The sequence below is a fragment of the Pholcus phalangioides genome, unplaced genomic scaffold (genome assembly GCF_987345545.1).
Source record: "Pholcus phalangioides strain wild (caught in Gottingen) unplaced genomic scaffold, Ppha-v1.0 ptg000028l_1, whole genome shotgun sequence".
Lineage (NCBI taxonomy): Eukaryota > Metazoa > Arthropoda > Arachnida > Araneae > Pholcidae > Pholcus > Pholcus phalangioides.
This window is the reverse complement of record NW_028301618.1, coordinates 3,100,397-3,119,958: the sequence shown is the minus strand read 5'-3', so window position 1 is coordinate 3,119,958 and position 19,562 is coordinate 3,100,397. Positions and strand designations below refer to the sequence as shown.

General features: G+C 39.4%; 2 protein-coding genes across 2 annotated transcripts in view; one reads left to right on the top strand and one right to left on the bottom strand.

The window, feature by feature from the left end:
- The first annotated feature begins 8,924 nt into the window (after positions 1-8,924).
- Positions 8,925-9,545, top strand: LOC149067766 (uncharacterized). The gene has a single exon (XM_089252362.1). It carries the CDS (start codon positions 8,925-8,927, stop codon positions 9,543-9,545), a length of 621 nt encoding a protein of 206 aa, XP_089108488.1.
- Positions 9,546-13,631: 4,086 nt separating this feature from the next.
- LOC149067765 (glypican-5-like) overlaps positions 13,632-19,562 on the bottom strand; it is a 93,164-nt gene continuing 87,233 nt past the window's right edge. Inside the window, exon 7 of the mRNA XM_089252007.1 lies at positions 13,632-18,011. Coding sequence (XP_089108133.1) covers positions 17,827-18,011 — 185 coding nt within the window. The 3' untranslated portion in view covers positions 13,632-17,826. The remainder of the gene's footprint in view (positions 18,012-19,562) is intronic.

Sequence of the window (19,562 nt, the reverse complement as noted above, 5' to 3'; positions counted from 1 at the left end):
GGTAGATGCTCGGGGTTTAATATAGATAAGATATTTTCCCTAACGAACTCGAGGCGACCACCGACAGACAGAATAAAGACATGCAAGTTTTTTTTCAAGAGTTACGCTCGTTCAACACCACTTCCAAAAGCAAAACGCAAATTACACAGTCCGATGTAAATAAGTCAAGGTGAACCAGATGGTTTGTTTTACTGCCTCGTAAGCCCCAGCAAAGATCCCAGATTAGCGACCCCTGCTGCAGGACGTGGGTGTGATAAATGCACCCAGTCTTCCCGCTAGGCTAATACGCCCTATAGATATTGTACCTAGGAAGTAATGAATCCAGACTCGAAACGTTACGCCGTCCGCCAATAACAGTTTTTTGTATGTTTTTTTACCTTGTAGCATTTGCAGTGAATTCACAATGGCACTAACAATTTTAAGGGAATTACAAAATTAATTTAATACTCTACAACAGTGTTTCTCAACCGCCGGGCCCTGATATCATTCATACCGGGCCGCGAGTGATTAGCCGTTTCATTTCTCCTCATTCGTTTTCCGTTGGTCGTGTGATTGATCGGGCATTCGACTCACAAAAATGAATGAAACCGGGCCGCGGGCCTGAAAAGGTTGAGAACCACTGCTCTACAATACTTTGACATTCATTTTTAAAAATGTTGTTGGTACTTTCAAAATCAGAAGTGCCTTACGAAGCTCGGGTATGAAAAACTAAATTCTTCATTCAGCTTTGCTCCTCATGAACTGACCTGAAAGATCAAACTTCCAGTTCAGTAATTTTTCAAGACCCAAGAAGACATCCAAAACAAAGTTAAAAACTCTCTCCACACCTGCAGACGCCAGGTAACATCGTAAAAAGTTAATTTTCCCCCACACTCCACTCTATAGTAATGTGCTGCCATCTAACGTCAAATTTAAAAGTTACTCACGTGGTGAAGATGAAGTTTAAAGTAAAAACAACTATATTCCTTATTCCACTCAGTTCCTTACAAACACAGCTCATAAACTGAACTGGAAATTTAAACTGGAAGTTCGGTTATTTTATCTGAGCATAAGGAGAAGTCCAAAACAAAGAACCTCTTAACGAGCAGACGACAGACGGTGTGTTCGGTTCCCTACAAACCAAGCTCACAAACAGAACTGGCAGTTCAAACTTCCAGTTCAGTTATTTTTTCAGGACGCAAGGAGACGTTCAAAACAAGTGACATGCAGAGAAGCAGACGACAGAGATTCTGAGGCTTGCATCGAGCATATATTACCGAAGGGAGCAAGGATGCAGCCGCCTCGACTGCAGCGCCATCAAATGCAAGGAAACTACGTGACTCGGTGAAAACAAAGCTCGTTTGCCCATAGAAATGTACAGTTCGGTCTCTAAATATTGCGTTTTAAAGATTTAAAAAAGGAAGGTGAAAAAAGATTAAATAATTTATTTCATTAATACTGGAATCATTTCTTTCATTAATGTGGAATAATTTCTTTTACCAATTGAATTTTCTTTCATTAATTCTGGAAATTATTTTCTTTCATTAATTATTATTTCTTTCATTACTTCTGGAATAATTGCTTTCATCAATTCTGGATTTGTTTCTTTCATTAATGCTGAAATTATTTCTTTCATTGATTCTGAAATTACTTCTTTCATTAATGAGGAAATTATTTCTTTCATTAATGATGAAATTATTTCTTTTATCAATGCTGAAATTATTTCTTTCATTGATTCTGAAATTATATCTCATTGATTCTGAAATTATTTCTTTCATTAATGATGAAATTATTTCTTTTATCAATGCTGGAATTATTTCTTTCATTGATTCTGAAATTATTTCTTTCATTAATGAGGAAATTATATCTTTTATTAATGCTGGAATTATTTCTTTCATTGATTCTGAAATTATTTCTTTCATTGATTCTGAAATTATTTCTTTCATTGATTCTGAAATTATATCTCATTGATTCTGAAATTATATCTCATTGATTCTGAAATTATATCTCATTGATTCTGAACTCATTCATTTTGAAATTATATCTCATTCATTTTGAAATTATATCTCATTGATTCTGCAATTATATCTCATTGATTCTGCAATTATATCTCATTGATTCTGAACTCATGGATTCTGAAATTATATCTCATTAATTCTGGAATTGTCTCTTTCATTAATTTTGGAATTATCTCTTCCCTTCATTCTGGAATTATCTTCCATTAATTTTACAATTATCACTTTCATCAATGCTGAAATTATCTCTTACATTAATTCTAGAATAATTTCTTTCATCAATTCTTGAATTTTCTTTCATTAATTCTAAAATTATTTCCTTTTTAATTATTATTTCTTTAATTACTTCTGGAATAATTTCTTTCATCAATTCTGGATTTGTTTCTTTCATTAATGCTGAAATTATTTCTTTCATTGATTCTGAAATTATTACTTTCATTAATGCTGGAATTATTACTTTCATTGATTCTGAAATTATGTCTCACTAATTCTAGAATTATCTTATCTAGAAATATCAGTAATTTTGGAATTATCGCTTTCGTTAATGCTGAATTTCATTAATACTGGAATCATTTCTTTCATCAATTCTGGATTTTCCTTCATTATATTGGCCTAGTGTGCCAATGGGTACATGAGGCGTGGAATTCTGTTTTCGCCTAAATTATCATCCGATTCTTCAAAAATTGTTGCATCAGCAACGCGATGCACGAAACTAATGACGACAGCCCAAATGAAGATAAAAACGAAGATTCCGCACCCCCCTATGATGATCTGATAAATAACTATGAGCTTGGAGACTTAGAAGAAACGGATTATAAAGTTTGAATCATTTTCTATTGTGAATTTCCGTAAGCTATTCATTTTGCATTTTTGAAAAAAAAAAATATCTTCTTATATATAAATGTGAAAGTATGTATGTATGTATGTATGCTCTTTATACAAATCTACAGTTTTAGACCGATCGTCGCCAGATTTTGCATATATACCAAACAGGGCCGGGATTGAACCGTAGGCTACTTTAAAAGTTCGTCAGAGCTGGGCAAATGCCCGAAATGGGCGAAAAACTGTCGGGCAACAATGGTTTTGGGACCTCAACAATCATTTTCGGAACGTTTACTTTGGTTACCGTGGTTCCCAACAATGCATTTCAGACGTGTATATGTCTTTACAATGGTTTGTCACATCTTTAACGCTGCCATCATTACAGTTTATTCCTTTATAATGGTTTGGCTCTTTTCCAATACTCCCAGTAATTGAAGAAAACCCTGGAAGCGCCAGATATTTTTGCTTGCATGTATACAGGGTGTCCTGTAAGTCCTAATGTGGCCTTTATCTCATCAACCACCCATCGTTAAGGTATAGTTTCAATTTAAAAAGTGCTTAAAAGGAGTTTGAATAATATTCGCTGCAGAAGCTGGACATCTGACGTCACTAACAACAGAGAACAACAACTACGACGATAAAACAGGGAATAAAAATGTTCTACGCCAGCTGATGAGCTCAATGCTTGCCTCAAATCATCAGCACTCTACTTCACCAAACACCAACTCTGGCCATATCGCTACATTGCAATTTACTGCCATTAGTGAGATGGGTTGGAAGTGAAGGTTCTGAGTATCGGTGGTCGCCTCGAGTTTGTTAGGACATCAACACTCTGGCACGAAGCTAAAAAATTATCATTATCCACCAACATGCGAGTTCAACTGCAAAATGACTCAGCACTGCTATCATTTTCACATCAGTTGATCAAACTTGGCAATGGAAGAATTCCCGTAGACCCAAGCACTGGACTGATAACGTTCCCAAATGGATTTTGCCAGTTATTATATATATATAAACTCAGTTCAAGAACTTGCAGACAAAGTCTTCCCAAACATTCAACAAAATCACCGAAACCATGAGTGGTTTTGTGAGAGTGCGATTCTGGCACCGAAAAATGAGTGTGAACAAGATCAACGGAAAAATCCTAAAAATTATTCCGGGAGACTCCACATCTTACAAATCGGTTAACACTGTCACAGACACAGCGCAGACAGTTCTGTATCCTGCAGAATTTTTGAACTCCTTTGGATATTCCGGGTGTGCCACCACACAATTTGACCCTCAAAGTCGGAGCACCTGTAATGCTTTTAAGAAATTTGGAGACACCGATACTCTGCTATGCCAACAGACTCTGCGTGAAGAAATTGCACAATTGCATCATTGAAGCAACGATTCTAACTGGATGTTACAAAGAAAAAGAAGTCTTCATTCCACGTATCCCAATCATCACCGAAGAAATGCCATTCACTTTCAAGCGGTTACAGTTCCCGATTCGTTTAGCTTTTGCCATGACAATCAACAAAGTGCAAGGCCAGTTGTTAGCAGTGGCAGGTATCAAGCTACTTGAGCCCTCGGACACCTTTTCGTCACCTGTTCGTGTGTTGGTAATAGCAAAAATTTGTACATCTACACACCAGATGGAAAAAGAAAAAATATCGTGTATCCACAAGCGATTGCCTGAAGATTTTAATTAAAATGTTTAAATATAAAAGTAATTTTCTCTTACTTGATGCAGAAATTTTTTTGATTAAGAAGTAATTAATAAGCTATACATATATAAATTTTTTACGGGGCGGGCAACGTCGCCGGGTATCAGCTAGTCTTATATATAAATGTGAAAGTATGTATGTATGCTCTTTATACAAATCTACAGTTTTAGACCGATCGTCGCCAGATTTTGCATATATACCAAATGGGACCGGGATTGAACCGTAGGCTACTTTAAAAGTTCGTCAGAGCTGGGCAAATGCCCGAAATGGGCGAAAAACTGTCGGGCAACAATGGTTTTGGGACCTCAACAATCATTTTCGGAACGTTTACTTTGGTTACCGTGGTTCCCAACAATGCATTTCAGACGTGTATATGTCTTTACAATGGTTTGTCACATCTTTAACGCTGCCATCATTACAGTTTATTCCTTTATAATGGTTTGGCTCTTTTCCAATACTCCCAGTAATTGAAGAAAACCCTGGAAGCGCCAGATATTTTTGCTTGCATGTATACAGGGTGCCCTGTAAGTGCTAATGTGGCCTTTATCTCATCAACCACCCATCGTTAAGGTATAGTTTCAATTTAAAAAGTGCTTAAAAGGAGTTCGAATAATATTCGTTGCAGAAGCTGGACATATGACGTCACTAACAAAGAACAACAACTACGACGATAAAACAGGGAATAAAAATGTTCAACGCCAGCTGATGAACTCAATGCTTGCCTCAAATCATCAACACTCTGGCACGAAGTTAAAAAATTATCTTTATCCACCAACATGCGAGTTCCACTGCAAAATGACTCAGCACTGCTATCATTTTCACATCAGTTGACCAACCAGTAGACCCAAGCACTGGACCGATTACGTTCCCAAATGGATTTTGCCAGTTGTTAAACTCAGTTCAAGAACTTGCAGACAAAGACTTCCCAAACATTCAACAAAATCACCGAAACCATGAGTGGCTTTGTGAGAGACCGATTCCGGCATCGAAAAATGACAGTGTGAACAAGATCATCGAAAAAATCCTAAAAATTATTTCGGGACTCCACATCTTACAAATCGGTTGACACTATCACAGACAGTTCTGTATTCTGCAGAATCTCTGAACTCCTTTGGATATTCCGAGTGTGCCACCACACAATTTGACCCTCAAAGTCGGAGCACCTATAATGATTTTGAGAAATTTGGAGACACCGATACTCTGCAATAGCATCAGACTCTGCGTGAAGAAATTGCACAATTACATCATCGAAGCAACGATTCTAACTGGATGTTACAAAGAAAAAGAAGTCTTCATTCCACGTATCCCAATCATCACCGAAGAAATGCCATTCACTTTCAAGCGGTTACAGTTCCCGATTCGTTTAGCTTTTGCCATGCCAATCAACAAAGCGCGAGGCCAGTCGTTAGCAGTGGCAGGTATCAACTTACTTGAGTCCTGTTTTTCACACGGACAGCTTTTCGTCGCCTGTTCGCGTGTTGGAAATCCCAAAAATTTGTACATCTACACACCAGATGGAAAAAGAAAAAATATTGTGTATCCACAAGCGATTGCCTGAAGTTTTTAATTATAATATTTAAAAATAAAAGCAATTTTTTCTTACTTGATGCAGAAATATTTTGATTAAGAAGTAATTAATAAGCTATACATATATTAATTTTTTACAGGGCGGGCAACGTCGCCGGGTATCAGCTAGTATATATATAAAAGAAAGTTCTCTCTAAAATACACGGGTTTTCAATTTATTGCTGTTTTGGTGGTCGGCTTATGTACGGTAAATACGCCCATTCGTTATAACGTATTTTCAACATTTTATTATTGTATTGCAGGTTCACTAGGACGGAATTAAATTCGTTATAACCGATAAGCATCCAAACGTTTATGTTTTTTCATTCAGCTAGAGAAATTCCAATCTCTGATACTCAAATAGAGAATTAAGGGAAATATTTTGTTTTTATTTAAAATCATTTTGATACCGTTCAAATCGTTTGAACTAATTCAGTTCATCGCGACGAAAACTTGGATATCCAATTGTTACCTACCTCTCATTTTCTAATTTCTTTATGAAATCATTAAGTATAGCCTATACGTAAACTTGAGCAGTTGAAACTGCAGCATAGAAAGCTATTGAAATATATAACATGGTGGAAGGCTATCCATTCGTCATTCGTCCTGTACACGGATCAAAAGCCTCTCATATATGCTTTCAGCCAGACTACTGACACGTGCTCACCTCGTCAGCTTCGACACCTCGATTTCATTGGTCAGCTTACCACTGACATCCGACACATCAAGGGTGCAGAAAATGTTGTGGCAGATGCATTGTCTCGGATATCCATATCTACCATAGAGACACCATCTTCCACCAACTTCAAACGAATGGCTGAGGAACAACTCAAAGATGAGGATATTCAGCAACTACTCACCAATCCATCTACTTCCTTGAAGATCCATTCTCTTCCAGTTGAATCAAAGCTTCAGCTCTGCTGTGACGTCTCTACAGGTCGCATTCGACCACTGGTTCCATCCTCGATGCGTAGGGACATCTTCACTGCCTTGCATGGACTGTCACATCCTGGAGTGAAGGCTTCTGTGAACTACACTGCTCAAAACAATTAGGGGAGCACATGGTTTTAACAAAATTACGCAAACATGTATACCGATAAGTAACATAAAATGAATCATCCATAATTTAAAGCCTAGCAGGAAACGGAAGAAGAAAACTTCATATGCAAATCAAAGTTCATGACGTCAAAAACCAGAAAAAGAAGATAAGGGCAGAAATCGGGATGTTGCAGAAACGTCTGTTTTACTGCCGTAACTGTGAAATTCGATTGCGCAGTATTGTTTTTGAGACAAGGTGACTTGAGGATGTCTCAACAACGTGATTTACCGGAATCCATGGCATGGCGTGTTATAGGCAGACTGGAATCCGGGTAAACACAACGTAGTGTCGTGGACGCTGTTGGAGTCGCCAGAAGTGTTGTTGAAAGGCTGTGGAATCGATTCCAAGAAACAGGAAATGTTAGACGTCGACCAGGGCAAGGTCGGCCACGCGTCACTACAGCAACTGATGACCGGTATGTACGGTTAACAGCCCGTCGAAACAGAACAGAGAATGCTACGCAGCTGCAAAGACGGTTGCTCTTGGCAACAGGACGAAGGGTGTCCAGCCAAACAGTACGTAATCGGCTTCATGAGGGAGGGCTCTATGCACGTAGGCCAATGGTCTGCATTCCGTTGACCCCACGCCACCGTGCGGCCCGAAGAAGATGGGCTGCTGAACATCGAGATTGGGAGCAACATGATTGGAGCCAAGTGGTGTTTACAGACGAGTCCCGATTCAGTCTGGAGTGTGACACCCGATGTGTTCTGGTATGGAGGGACAGGGGCACTCGAAATAACCCCGCATTCGTTCGTGAAAAGTCACAATACAGACGAGCTGGTTGGATGGTACGGGGTGGAATCAGCATAGGCGGATGTACGGACCTGCATATCATTCGGAATGGCACTTTGACGGCCCGAAGGTATGCAGACAAGATACTGCAACCTCATGTCATCTCTTACGCTGGAGCCATTGGAGATTCCTTTGTTTTCCAGGATGATAATGCCCGACCGCATAGAGCTCGTCTGGTGGAGAACATGCTTGAAGCTGAAACAATACAGCGTATGGAATGGCCAGCGTGCTCTCCTGACCTGAATCCAATCGAGCATGTTTGGGACATGCTCGGACGACGCATTGCTGCGCGACCAAGGCCGCCTGTTACTGTCCGAGGCTTGCAGATTGCACTTCTTGAGGAGTGGAACAGTATTCCCCAAAGTCTGATCGATAACCTCATCGCATCCATGGAAAACAGGTGTGCAGCAGTCTTAGCTGTTCGAGGAGACCACACGCCCTATTAAAACTCATGCATCATGTCTAAACAGTACTTTTTCTTATCGTTTACATGTAAACAAATTGTTGCCCTAAATCATCTTTTCATGTTTTTTCCATATTTTCAAATAATTAAAGCTTAATTCCAAATTTTTTTACGTCTTTTTTCTGTATTGCGCATTGATACGCGTGTACTATCCATTGTATGTCAATATGTGGCTGTCTCGCACGGTTTTCTTCACTTTTTTGATTGCTCCCCTAATTGTTTTGAGCAGTATAGTTCAATAGCGTTTCGTGTGGCCCGCACTGAAGGCTGACGTGACCACTTGGGCACGTACATGCATTAACTGTCAGAAATCTAAAGTGAGTCGGCATACAAAGAGCCCACATGGGGAATTTTCACCACCTGATGCCAGGTTTGAACACGTCCACATTGATATCGTAGACCTTTTGCCTGCATCAGAAGGCTACAAATATTGTCTCACCTGTGTGGATCGCTTCTCTAAATGGCCTGAAGCCTTCCTTATGCCGGATAGCTCTACTGACACTGTGGCCAAGGTTTTCTATGCTGAATGGGTTGCTCGGTTCGGTTCACCTAACAGAATAACCTCAGATCAAGGTGTCCAGTTTGAGTCCTTTTTGTTCAAGGCTGTAACCAAGTTCTTGGGAACCAATCGCCAGATTACCACATCATACCATCCAGAAGCATATGGTCAAGTAGAACGCTTTCATCGAGACCTTAAGTCTGCTATCAAGGCTCATGCAACTAACCGATGGGTAGCAGTACTTCCTAACGATTTTATTGATTTTCGAGCAGCCTGGAAGGAGGACTTGCAAGCTACAACTGTGGAAATGGTGTGTGGTGCACCTGTACGACTTCCAGGAGAGTTTTTTGTACCTAGTCGTCATCACCCAGATCCATCAAGCTTCGTTGATCAGTTAAAGACCACCATGGAAAAATTAAGCCCTAGACAGACTGTTCGCCACGGAAAACGCGCTGTTTTTGTCAGCAAGGACCTGCTATCCTGCTCATATGTTTTCCTCCGCACGGACAGAGTGAAGAAAGGCCTAAAACCTCCGTACGAGGGACCTTACCAGGTGCTGTCAAGATCGGAAAAGGTCTTCCAAATACTAATAAAAAGTTGACCATTATCTGACAGAGTCAAACCGGCTTACATCTGTGGTGATGACCTGCCCTTCAATGCTCACAAGCCTTCCAACGATCAACAAGCAACAACAACTTCAAAGCATCAGCAGGCAACAACTTCAAAAAGTCAACAGACTCCCAGTGACAAGGCCCAACCTTTCATGACCACCCACTCGGGTAGACGTGTCAGGTTCAGGTTGCCCTGCAAGTAGTTCTCTCGCTATCGCTGGCGGGGGGGGGGGGGGGGGGGCTACCTGTGGGGAATCTGTCAAAGCCGACCACAGGAGGAATGTCGTCGTGGAGACACAACAGTTGGTTTTCGAACGCGCTGAGTAATGGCCGCGCTTGTTGTTGAGAGAGGAAAGTTTTGATATCATGAACAAGAGCCGGATCTTGAATCCTGCGAATTACGCGGCCGCAAAAGGCGCCAACTGAAAGGGGGCGATTTTTTTTTATCGCCAAACAATCATTAGCTTACACTTGAAAAATGTCCAGAACCGACCCTGTTCATGAATAGAGAATTCATGCATAAAAAAATTTAAGAGCACAAATTTCCGAACATTCAGGATGTAGACTACGTTGCTTACAGCCCCTTGGCTGAGATCTTTAGCGGGCCCCAAGCCAGACTTTTCACGGGCCCTTCTAGAATGAATTTATTGCATGAAAAAAAATGATTATTGTCCCTGATCCCAGGGCTGGAGCCCTGTCAGCAGTGCCGTCTTAACGCATCGACCCACCCGGGCACGGCCCTTGGGGCCTCAAGAGAAAAGGAGCCTCACAAAAATGAGATAGAGTTGAAATTTTCGAGGAGCATACACGTAAATTTGCCAGGTAGGGCCTCAGAAAAATCACTTGGCCCGAAGCCCATGGTGCTCTTAAGACGGCCCTGGCATCAGAATAAAGTGATATATTTACGCCCAAATGTTATATAGAGAAATCACGCCGAGCGAAAACCGCTGAAACTATAAATATGAAATTTGGTCAGTAGTTTCATTTCATGACTCACTTAAGATCTGGGCGCACACATCTGTACCGTGCTCAACACGCGTGTCTGCCGAGTGTACAGCACAATTCAAAGCAGTGCAGTCGTTCAACCCTCTCCGTATCGTGGCCGAGCGCCGTCACCGCAACGAGTCCGAGCCGTCGAAAATAGTTTAGTTGGTTCTCAAACCGCCGCGTGCATTGCCCATGATAAGACGACGGGCAGCACTGTTTTGCAGCCAACGGAAATTAGAAGGACAGCGCAAATTGAGACATGACGCGACACTTCGCTAATCGCGCGTAATAATTTTCCTTAAATTTTTGAATTTGACATTAATTCCAAATTTTCTTCAATTATGACATTTCATCGATGGAGGAGTTATTTTCATTTAATCTGAATTTTAATTTCACTATTTTGGTGTGTGTGTGTTTCATTAATCTAGTTGTTATTTTACATTAAATATGAATTTTCAGCAGTTTTGGGATTATTCATTAATTTTAAATTGTCATGTAGCATTTGCAGTGAATTCACAATGACACTAACAATTTTAAGGGAATTAAAAAATTAATTTAATTCTCTACAACAGTGTTTCTCAAGTACCGGGCCGCGAGTGATTCATTTCTCCTCATTCGTTTTCCGTTGGTCGTGTGTTTGATCGGGCCTTCGACTCACAAAAATGAATGAAACCGGGCCGCGGGCTTGAAAAGGTTGAGAACCACTGCTCTACAATACTTTAAGACATTCATTTTTAAAAATGTTGTTGGTACTTTCAAAATCAGAAGTGCCTTACGAAGATCGGGTATAAAAAAAACTAAATTCTTCATTCAGCTTTGCTCCTCATGAACTGACCTGAAAGATCAAACTTCCAGTTCAGTAGTTTTTTCAAGACCCAAGAAGACATCCAAAACAAAGTTAAAAACTCTCTCCACACCTGCAGACGCCAGGTAGGATCGTAAAAAGTGAATTTTCCCCACATTCCACTTTATAGTAATGTGCTGCCATCTAACGTCAAATTTAAAAGTTACTCACGTGGTGATAATGAAGTTTAAAGTAAAAACAACTATATTCCTTATTCCACTCAGTTCCTTACAAACACAGCTCATAAACTGAACTGGAAATTTAAACTAGAAGTTCGGTTATTTTATCTGAGCATAAGGAGAAGTCCAAAACAAAGAACCTCTTAACGAGCAGACGACAGACGGTGTGTTCCGTTCCCTACAAGCCAAGCTCACAAACAGAACTGGCAGTTCCAACTTTCAGTTGTTATTTTTTCAGGACGCAAGGAGACGTTCAAAACAAGTGACCTGCAGAGAAGCAGACGACAGAGATTCTGAGGCTTGCATCGAGCATATATCCCCGAAGGGAGCATCCAGCCGCCGCGACTGCAGCGCCATCAAATGCAAGGAAACTACGTGAACCGTTGAAAACAAAGCTCGTTTACCCATAGAAATGTGCAGTTCGGTCTCTAAATATTGCGTTTTAAAGATTTAAAAAAGGAAGGTGAAAAAAGATTAAATAATTTATTTCATTAATACTGGAATCATTTCTTTTACCAATTGAATTTTCCTTCATCAATTCTGAAATTTTCCTCCATTATTTCTTGAATTTTCTTTCATTAATTCTGGAAATTATTTTCTTTATTATTATTTTCTTTCATTACTTCTGGAATAATTTCTTCCATTAATTCTGGATTTGTTTCTTTCATTAATGCTGAAATTATTTCTTTCATTAATGAGAAAATTATTTCCTTCATTGATTCTGAAATTATATCTCATTGATTCTGAAATTATTTCGTTCATTAATGAGGAAATTATTTCTTTTATCAATGCTGGAATTATTTTCCTGTGTTCTTTCTACGCAGTGTAATAGTTTTTGGCAAATGAAGCATTTTCATTTCTAGCTCTTTGCTGAGCATTGTAAATATCGTTTATGCCTCTGCATGCCCTAAAATACAGAGGACAATTGTACGCTGTAGACCTAGAACAGGCCTGTGCATCCGTTTGTTACACAAACTTTGTGTTTCACCTATAAACAAAATGTGCACCATTATTTTGAATAATGAATGTTAGTTACATGTCCAAGACCATGAAAAGTAAATACAATTTTTTTTTTCCCAACCAAACAGAAGTTTTTAATGACTACTCTACTTGTTCAACCCTCAAGCAAAGAAAATGGAAAATAAATAAACACAAAATAGTCCACATTCACCCCAAATAAACTTAAAAACCAGTGACGTTGGAGCCGGGGGTGCTCAAGCACCCATAGTAATTTGTGGCATGGATCCGAGCACCCCCAGAATTGATACAGAAATTAAAATTTCCCATATAAAATTAAAGATCCACAGTTTAGAAACACTTCCGACACCCCCTGTTAAAAATGACAGAATTTCTGCTTTGGCAGAATCATTAATCGAAATCTACAACATTAGTAATATTCGACAATATATCAATGATTTCGCACGAGTGGCGCGGTGGTAAGATGCTCTTCTACCACAGTGAAGGTTTCTGTCCGTGGTTCAAACCCGAAAGAGGATATAAACAAGATATTTTCCCCTAACGAGCTCGAGTATGACCGCTGATAAACAGCGCTTTCATTTCCAACCCATCTAATTAAATTTGCAGTAAATTGCAATATAACCAGAGTTGGTGTTTGGTGGAGTAGTATATCAATGACTCACTCCTCAATTATACAAATTTTGTTGATAGGATGTGGTAAAAAAGGACAAAAGTAAGACATTTTACCAAAAGTAGGAGGACTGCACCATACTCACGTCTTCACAATACAGATGGTGCTGCTATACCAACAAAGAGAACATTTGTTTTCACAACAAAAAAAAAACAAAATTTTACTCGAGGATTACTAGGTTCCAAAACTTAGAAATGAGAATGAATGCCGCTCTAGTCTCTATTTACTGTAAATCATGATGGCGGTTGGTCAAGATTTTGGAGTAGGAGAAACAAACACACAAACTAATGAAGAGATTCTGCTGGTGGGGTTCGAACTTATGACCACGCGACCGCACAGTGGCAGGCTTGAAAGCGTCGTGGGTTACATCTCCACCCACGCTGATACAGCAATATCGAGTCGAGAATTAAAACGAGTCTTCCAGGTTATACTTCTGAGTTTTATTGCATACATACATAATGTGTACAATTTCCAATTGTTTGCTAATTTGTTTTTTTCTTTCTTTTTTTACAATGGGAAGGCGAATAATAAGTAAGCGATTAGTTACCAAATGCACGATATGGACACACAAACACACATAATAATAATAATACACGCAGAAAGAAAAAAAAAACCAACAAAAAAATACTCAACAATTACATTTACATTGTTATATACAAAAAAAAAACTAAAAAGGTTTGGCAACATAAAAAATGCATTGTAATACAAAATCACAGATTGGGTTCCCGAAACAAGGGTGAAAAAAAATCGATTGTTTTACCCTTTAAAGAAACGGGAACATTTATGACGAGATTGGAATTTTTTTTTTTTTTTTAACTTTCTCATGTGTTAGTGATTATCATTAATTGCTTTTTTGGGGTAACAGATTTAGTACGTGATCATGAATACTGATGATAAGTATAATGCAAAATGATACATCGTGGTAACTAGTTAAACATTCGAGACATGGCAGCATTTTGATAATAATTATTGATACATAATACAGAAAGATTCAGTAATGAAACGTGCTTGTTTGTGACTGTCATTCAAATTAGATGACAAAGCTTGAAAGCCATAGTTTAGTTTAACTCTAACAAACGTATTGTTCTTGACTGTGGCGAAAATTATGAATTCCATAGGTAATGTTTGCCACAGTTATGGATGAAAAAGCACATAAGAGTCTCTGTTGAAGTATTTGGTTCTGTACCCGAGGGCAACAACTAATAGTTACCATCACAATCACAGAGGGAGGAAAAAGAAACCACTATCACCATGGCAATACTAGCAAAATGCTTGACTGATTTCAGATTTGGTAACAAACTTTTTGTCTCATGGTCGAAAGTGTGTTAAGGACGACTTGTAGATCTTGCTAGTTGGATAACTTTGGTGGTTACTGTGACATTTATCTATTGCCGTCAGCCTACATCCGGGTATTCCTAGGATTAGGTTTTTGTAACGTGTGAACCAAATTGGACCACTTCGCGTTGACAGAAACATATTACATAATCACGCTACAAGTTTGTGTTTTCCTATCGTGCTGTATCAGCTCAGGGTGCCTATATAGTATACGGCTCCGGCATCAACTATTAAGTCGCCTGCATGCTCCTATTTGAAGGTAAAGAAAACAACACAAATGTAGAAAAGCTCAGTGAAGCGCGTGACACATTTCAAGCAGTCACTCCAATCACTCCCAACCTAAAGCGCTGTCGTGAGCCATATAGTATCACAAATATATCCTCTGTAGGAAAACAGTCGTATTGCTTTTCTTATTGCCGAGTAGACGCCATGCCGTGCTGGGCGATTCACGTTGTACACGACACACAAAAACCTGCTCCTAGGAAAACCTGGCCTAAGATTTATACATAATGACACTTTCAATCATAAAACAAATCTGTTCTGTTCCAAATTTGGAAATCAGCTGAACATTTTGCTGGTGCCAGAGGCATCCACCCTACACAAAGCTTCAAAACTGCAGGCATCCACTTCCTCGGGTTGAGATCGAAAGCCTTAACAAAGAACTTATTCTCAATAGCAATGAGGAACTTTTGAAGGGCAGAGCTAGTACTTCATTCTTGCTATACCATCCACAGACTCCCCCCCCCCCCCACTTCCACACTAGGTACACTGAAGTTCATACAGCCATTCCTCAGCCCAAAAAATCTGCACAACACATTCCTCCTCACGTCCCCTTATAAAACTAAGTGTTGCCGGGAACTTCCCTCTTTTCTGCCATAACTTGTGAGGGCGGTGTGTGTGGAGGGTTCTCCCTTTTTATTTTATATTTTAAATTAATTTTTTATTGCTCGTTGAGTTAAAATGTGCAGAATGATTACCGCTGGCATCCATAGACAGTTGACACCTGAATGTCAGCCGACCAGTTCTTCACTTCGCCATAGGATCGTCTTGTATGAGGCCGTTAAGGTGAATAACATTTGCAGTGAATAACATTTTTCTTTCATAGAGCCCATTCAAAAGGATGGAGATTTTTTTTCCAAAGCTCGTAGCTCCTGCAACCAGTGAGGTAACTCATGGGAAATTTCCCATATTCCAAGGCGAAAAATCATCCAAAATCGGTCCAGGTGGGAAATTTCTTGGCATTTGTAGGGAATTCAAAGGGCTCATCAAACAAAAGAATAATTTGAATTTCTTTTTCGAAAATAAATTTAAATGCAGTGCTTCTCTTAATTTTAAACCCTTTTTCATGCATGTTTTTAACAATAGATGGCAGCACATTCATATAAATGTTATCAATAATGACACTTCACTCGTAGAAAAATTTATGTCAGCACTATGCATAACAAGCTATCACGTAGAATCAAGGTTCACAACACGTACATTCCAGCATGTACCAATTCCGTAGAGAAATGTGTATGAGGAGCATGCACCGTTAAGTAGTAGAAGTACATTTGTTTTGGATGTATGGGGGGAAAATTCCAAAACGTTTCAGTTTTGAAGTATATATGTCTTACACACTTGCGCCCATTTGTTCAACTCCATCCACCAAATGCTTCTTATTTTGGACTTGATTTCTTTTACCCTGAAGCTTCTATTCATGCCAACCACAAGGGTGGATGGGGGGGGGGGGCTGAACGGGACCCAGGACAATTTTTAACCTCTGTAAATTCACTACGGAGGGGCCCCGCCAAAGATCTCACCCCAGAGACCTGCTGCCAGATGTGGAGAGGCCACGCTTCCACTAACATACTGATTTTCAGATAGTTTCTGTATTTTCCATGTCTATAATGTTTCAGAAGCATTCATGGCGAAGATATTTTACAAACTTGAGGGTTATGTCCTCCGACCACTTCATTATCCTTTACTTCTGAGGAATTCAAGCTAACGGGAAGATATAGAGGGGGTGTTAACAGCTTCACACTCAAGATCAAAATAAACACTTGTGTGTGCTCGAAAGTTTCCTCCAAGAGTGGCAGTCCATGTCCACTGGCGAATGCACATAAGTCTAATTATACAAAAAATAAATGAAAATGAATCTGGCATATTTACTTATCAACGATCTCATGCGATGCAATGTACCCATTTCCAGCTTGATATTACGGGGAAAGCTCTAATATGCTGAATGACAGTCTGCCATGTCAATGGCATCAACAGAAAAAAATAATATTGGAAACATCAACATTATATTGAAACACTGCCATGTTCACACCGAATGAATAAATACAATCTTCGTTTTTCTCGATAAAAACGGGAATAAAATATACAGGCATTGATTCTCTTCTCATTTTTATGAGCAGGATATATAATTAATAAATTAATTTAATTGCTATAACAGGTTCTGTGCGACCAAACGGTATGATGATCGTTACACTTGCTTTGGTGTCTAAGTACAATTTTTTTTTCTGTTCTCACTACAAACATGTCTGCATCACTACGTTCACAAACGATCTGTGTGGCCACCCTCCCCCATCCCAAATTAAACAATTAACAACTATTAGTTCTTCGGATAAACACCAGAGGGCATAAGTCACGTCCAAGGCAAAAACAAAAATATATTAATCGAAATACGAAATTCACTCTCTAGTAAAGGTCGAGATACAAGTTCATGGAAGGATACGGAATGGAATTCTCAAAAATCAAAAGTTTCTTTTTCCCCAGGCAATTCGGCCGGAAAAAAACGAAAAGTCCTTTCGTGGCGTGAAAAAATACATTGTAACACTTGTGTACACATGTACACACACACAAACTTTCGTTATCGTGACACTTACATCATCGAGGGGAGTAAACTTTTCTTCAGCTTCGCACGCACACACGTATAACAGTTATTGCATAGTTGTCAGTTGAGATTAGTAAAAATCTCTCCAATGATAGTTTTTTCTTCTTCTCGCAATGACTAATTCCACCATTATACATACATATAGTACATACCGCTATCATCTTTCGCTTTCATTTTTTTATCACATCTCGTCGAGTCCTTTATACATTACACAGATTTACATGAATACACGCATGTGCTTTACACTTTCAGCCCGAGCTTGAACAACAGTAACTGCGGACGAAAAAACCATAATGGAAGAATTTCAAATAAAGAAGACAATTGTGACGAACCAAGAAAACTCTTCGAAAATGCCCCTTTGTATATATTTTTTCTCGCAATCCTTTAAATGTAATAACACTGATCATGGATGTACCAAGGCCGCTGTGAAGGGGCCGTTCCTTAATAAGATGGCTAATAAGCAAGTCAATTCTAATACTAAAGCTACTGTAATATGCGAAGACGAAGAAGCTTTCGGATCAATCTTTATGTTGACGTTTGAATGCCTTACATCTCCACTGTCGAAGTTGAAGTCGCTGGATTTTGGACCTGGGGAAAGAGAAAAAAAAATTACATCACTTAAAGATATAATGTATTCATTCTCACTTGATTCTCGATATAAATAAAAGCACACATGCGATACTTAAAGGGCATTTCATCTCTTCTACTGTACGATCAATGTTTGTCCCTCATATATCACAAAATACCTCATCATTTTTATTTCGGTATTAGTTCAAGATAGCTCAGAAAAATTCTTTGATCTATGTCTTCAGGATAAGCGACAAATGGATACATCCATTTCACTCAAACCTTTGTCGGTTTTAACTGAAGTATCATCGTAACAAGATGACCTGAGATCTCTTACAAATCTTAATTCTTCAACTCCTTAATCTTTATTTATTTAGACCCCAGGGTTTGTTTGGCTACCGTAAACCCCTTCCCCGAGGTACCCACTGCCGATCCGGTTCAGGCCAGTTAGTTCGCTTAGTCTGACAGTCGGATGAGAACAATGCCAGAGGTCGGGCTGCCGACATCCCATATAAACTCTGGTTCACATCCGTGTGAGAGATCCCAATAGCTCGTCTTGTTAACTTCTCTTTCCCTGTGGAGTTCCACGGCTCGTTGGTGGGAACCGTGTCGAGTCATCGTCAAACTCAGAATTATTGAATTATTGTGTCGAGAAATTGTTTGTGCAATATATAATGTTGGTGTTTTGCAAAGTGTTATATATTTGTGCAATATAATATAATTGTCCTGCAAAGGGTTATATATAAATGTGCAATAATTTTACCTTTATGCCGTCTGTGGGTCCTAGGACCATCTCACGGTTAATGTCATGAGCTTATACAATTTGCAATAGGCCTAAAAGTGTGGATTCCATCCAGATCTCCAATTTCCTGTATTTGTGTTGTTGCCAGATTCTGTGATATATTTTGTGCAATATTATTTCCCTTTCATGAAGATATGTAAATTAGATACAGAGTTCAGTGCTGTGGGTTCATCTTAGTGGTTGGTTCCTATCATGATGGATGATGGGAATGCTCTCAGATAAATACAGGATACACAGCGAGATACAGGACAGATTTATTTCATTTGAGACACTCGATTCTATCAAAGTTGTTTCGTCCCATTGAGGTGTTTGCCAGGCGATTTCTCAACAATAGTGATGTATAGAAAATGGAACTATGTGCTTAGCACCATTTGGAACTCCATAGTCGCTATATGGTTTGATCGGTGACTTGCCCGGGGAACAACTCATGCGGTTCAACGTCATATCGGCTCTGTCGTCCTCTCAGTGGGTTGCCTGGTAGCTTGTCAGGCTAACTCCAGATCTACTTCGAAATTAGCCTGACTTCGCTCTCAATGCTGTGGCTGACCGGATACCTCATGGTGTGAATCAATGCTATCCTGGTTTCGGCATCTCCCCTACTGCTCGGCACGTAAAGGTCCACCCGACCGACTGATACAAAAGTCTCCGTCCAACTCCAAATGGACTTTGGTTCTGCAGATTTTCGTCCAGTGATATGGACGATGTGAATGAGATGAGTGTACTTCCTGTCGTCTCGGCAAATGGTGAGGATGTGCCAAATATTGTTCTAG